Genomic DNA, 2,498 nt, shown 5'->3' with positions numbered 1-2,498 from the left:
CGTGGGCTGCTCTGGGCCTCCACAGTAAACCTGCTTCATTGATCAGGTGTTGACATGTTGATGATCAATAATGATTTTGATTGATGTAATAAAGCTGCAGCTGTCGGCTCTCTCTGCAGGACTCTGATTGGTTCTCACTCTGTCACTTTCTCACTTTCATGTTTTTCTGCTTCTGCGATGAAAATGTTTTTCAGTCAACAAGAAGAAATGATTGTCTGAATGAGCAATAAAGACGTGAACAGATGTTTGTCCTGATGTGATTATTGATTATTAACAGTATAAATGAAGCATGATCAGGTCACATGACTCCACAGTCCAAACACAGACAGCTACATTAACGAGTCGGTGAACAGGTGAAACATTAACGAGCTCCATGAACTTTGACACGTCCTGATTCAGCTGATGAAGAGCAGAGACGTGGAGACATCTGTGCTGACCTGCAGAGGACAGGTGAGGACAGATGAAGACAGGTGGGGACAGGTTCCTCAGGTCAAACATTACATCATCTCAAAGATCCTCTCTTCATTAGTTCAGTCCTGCAGCATCAGCAGATCAGTCCAACATGAACTCCAGAGAGAAGTCAGAGTATTTCATTTCTTCAAAGTTTCAGGATGAGACGAGGAGCAGCGAGCCGCCACAATATAAGATGACGTCACACCTGGAGATGAAGTCATGTGACTCTCTGTCTTCTAATAAAGACAAACTGACTCTGAACGTTTGAGATCAGTTCTCTGTGGTCCGGTTCTTTAAGTGTCCCCTCAGCCTGTTCGTGGTTTTGATTCTGTGTGTTGTAATGGAGCCTTAACAAGCTCCATGTGAACAGGTGAGAAACTTCATCGTTCTGGTTCTGATCCAGGATCAGCAGAAACCCAAAGAGAGACGAGACCTTCAGGACAAGTTAACACAGACACACACCTGCAACCTGCAGAGCAGCGTGTCACTTCCTGTCTGACTTCCTGTCTGACCCGTGGGGTCTTGCCCTCTCAGTGTTTGGAATGTTGATGTCACTTCCTGTCTGACCTGTGGGGTCTTGCCCTCTACGTTTGGCGTGTTGATGTCACTTCCTGTCTGACCTGTGGGGTCTTGACCTCTCAGTGTTTGGAATGTTGATGTGACTTCCTGTCTGACCCGTGGGGTCTTGATGTCACTTCCTGTCTGACCTGTGGGGTCTTGGCCTCTCAGTGTTTGGCGTGTTGATGTGACTGATTGACTGTCCACAGGTCACATCTGTTATAAATAAATGAGTGTCAGCAGTTTGAGTGAATGACTGCTCCTCAGTCTTTATCATATTTATCAGAACATATTCAGATGGCAGCAGTCTGGCAGCTGGAGGGTTAATAATGATCAGTAACTTCAGATATTTGATCAATACGTTTGATTATGACTCATATAACTGTGTAACATGTAGCTGACAGCCTGCTGTGACTTTCCCTGAGCAGTCTGCCTGGTAACAGCTGATGGCAGGTCATGTGATCTGGTCTCTGGTTTTTAGAGCCGCTCTCAGTCAGACTGGTTCAGTGTTTGTGAAGTGAACAGACGAACATGGCTTCATCCTTCATCAGCTTCTCCCTGCTCTTCATCAGCCTCTGCACAGCAGGTACGACCACCACACTGATCAATACACTGATCACTGATCAATACACTGATCACTGATCAATACACTGATCACTGATCAATACACTGATCAATACACGGATCACTGATCAATACACTGATCAATACACTGATCACTGACCAATACACTGATCAATACACTGATCACTACACTGATCACTGATCAATACACTGATCAATACACTGATCACTGACCAATACACTGATCACTGATCAATACACTGACCAATACACGGATCACTGATCACTACACTGATCACTGATCAATACACTGATCAATACACTGATCAATACACGGATCACTGATCAATACACTGATCAATACACTGATCACTGATCACTACACTGATCACTGATCACTACACTGATCAATACACTGATCAATACACTGATCACTGATCAATACACTGATCAATACACTGGTCACTGACCAATACACTGATCACTGATCAATACACTGACCAATACACTGATCACTGATCAATACACTGATCACTGACCAATACACTGATCAATACACTGATCACTACACTGATCACTGATCACTGATCAATACATTGATCATATTGTTAGCAGTCTCTGATGTTCTGGTTGTTTTTTCTGTTCAGATGGATTCATGGAGTTTGCTTTGACCCGTTGTGTTTTTAACTCGACTGATCTGAACGACATCGAGTACATCAGGTCGTACTATTACAACAAGATGGAGTACAGCAGGTTCAGCAGCAGTGTGGGGAAGTATGTTGGATTCACAGAGCGTGGTGTGAAGAACGCAGAGTACTGGAACAATAATCCTTCACTTCTGGCTCGGGAGAGAGGCGAGAAGGAGAGATACTGTCTGAACAACATTCAGGTTGACTACCAGAGTGCTCTGGATAAGTCAGGTG

General features: G+C 44.1%; 1 protein-coding gene across 1 annotated transcript; it reads left to right on the top strand.

Moving 5' to 3' along the window:
* Positions 1-1,439: 1,439 nt before the first annotated feature.
* LOC113745364 (H-2 class II histocompatibility antigen, I-E beta chain-like) lies at positions 1,440-2,494 on the top strand (the record flags this gene model as incomplete). The annotated part of the gene is made up of 2 exons (XM_027276896.1): positions 1,440-1,597; positions 2,223-2,494. Coding segments are annotated over exons 1-2 (327 nt in total), but the record flags the coding sequence as incomplete, so codon positions are not given.
* Between the last annotated feature and the right edge of the window lie 4 nt (positions 2,495-2,498).

This window comes from Larimichthys crocea, unplaced genomic scaffold (assembly GCF_000972845.2).
Source record: "Larimichthys crocea isolate SSNF unplaced genomic scaffold, L_crocea_2.0 scaffold68133, whole genome shotgun sequence".
In the NCBI taxonomy this organism is placed as follows: domain Eukaryota; kingdom Metazoa; phylum Chordata; class Actinopteri; family Sciaenidae; genus Larimichthys; species Larimichthys crocea.
Note: the sequence above shows the minus strand (reverse complement) of the source record. Positions and strands in the feature narration are given on the sequence as shown.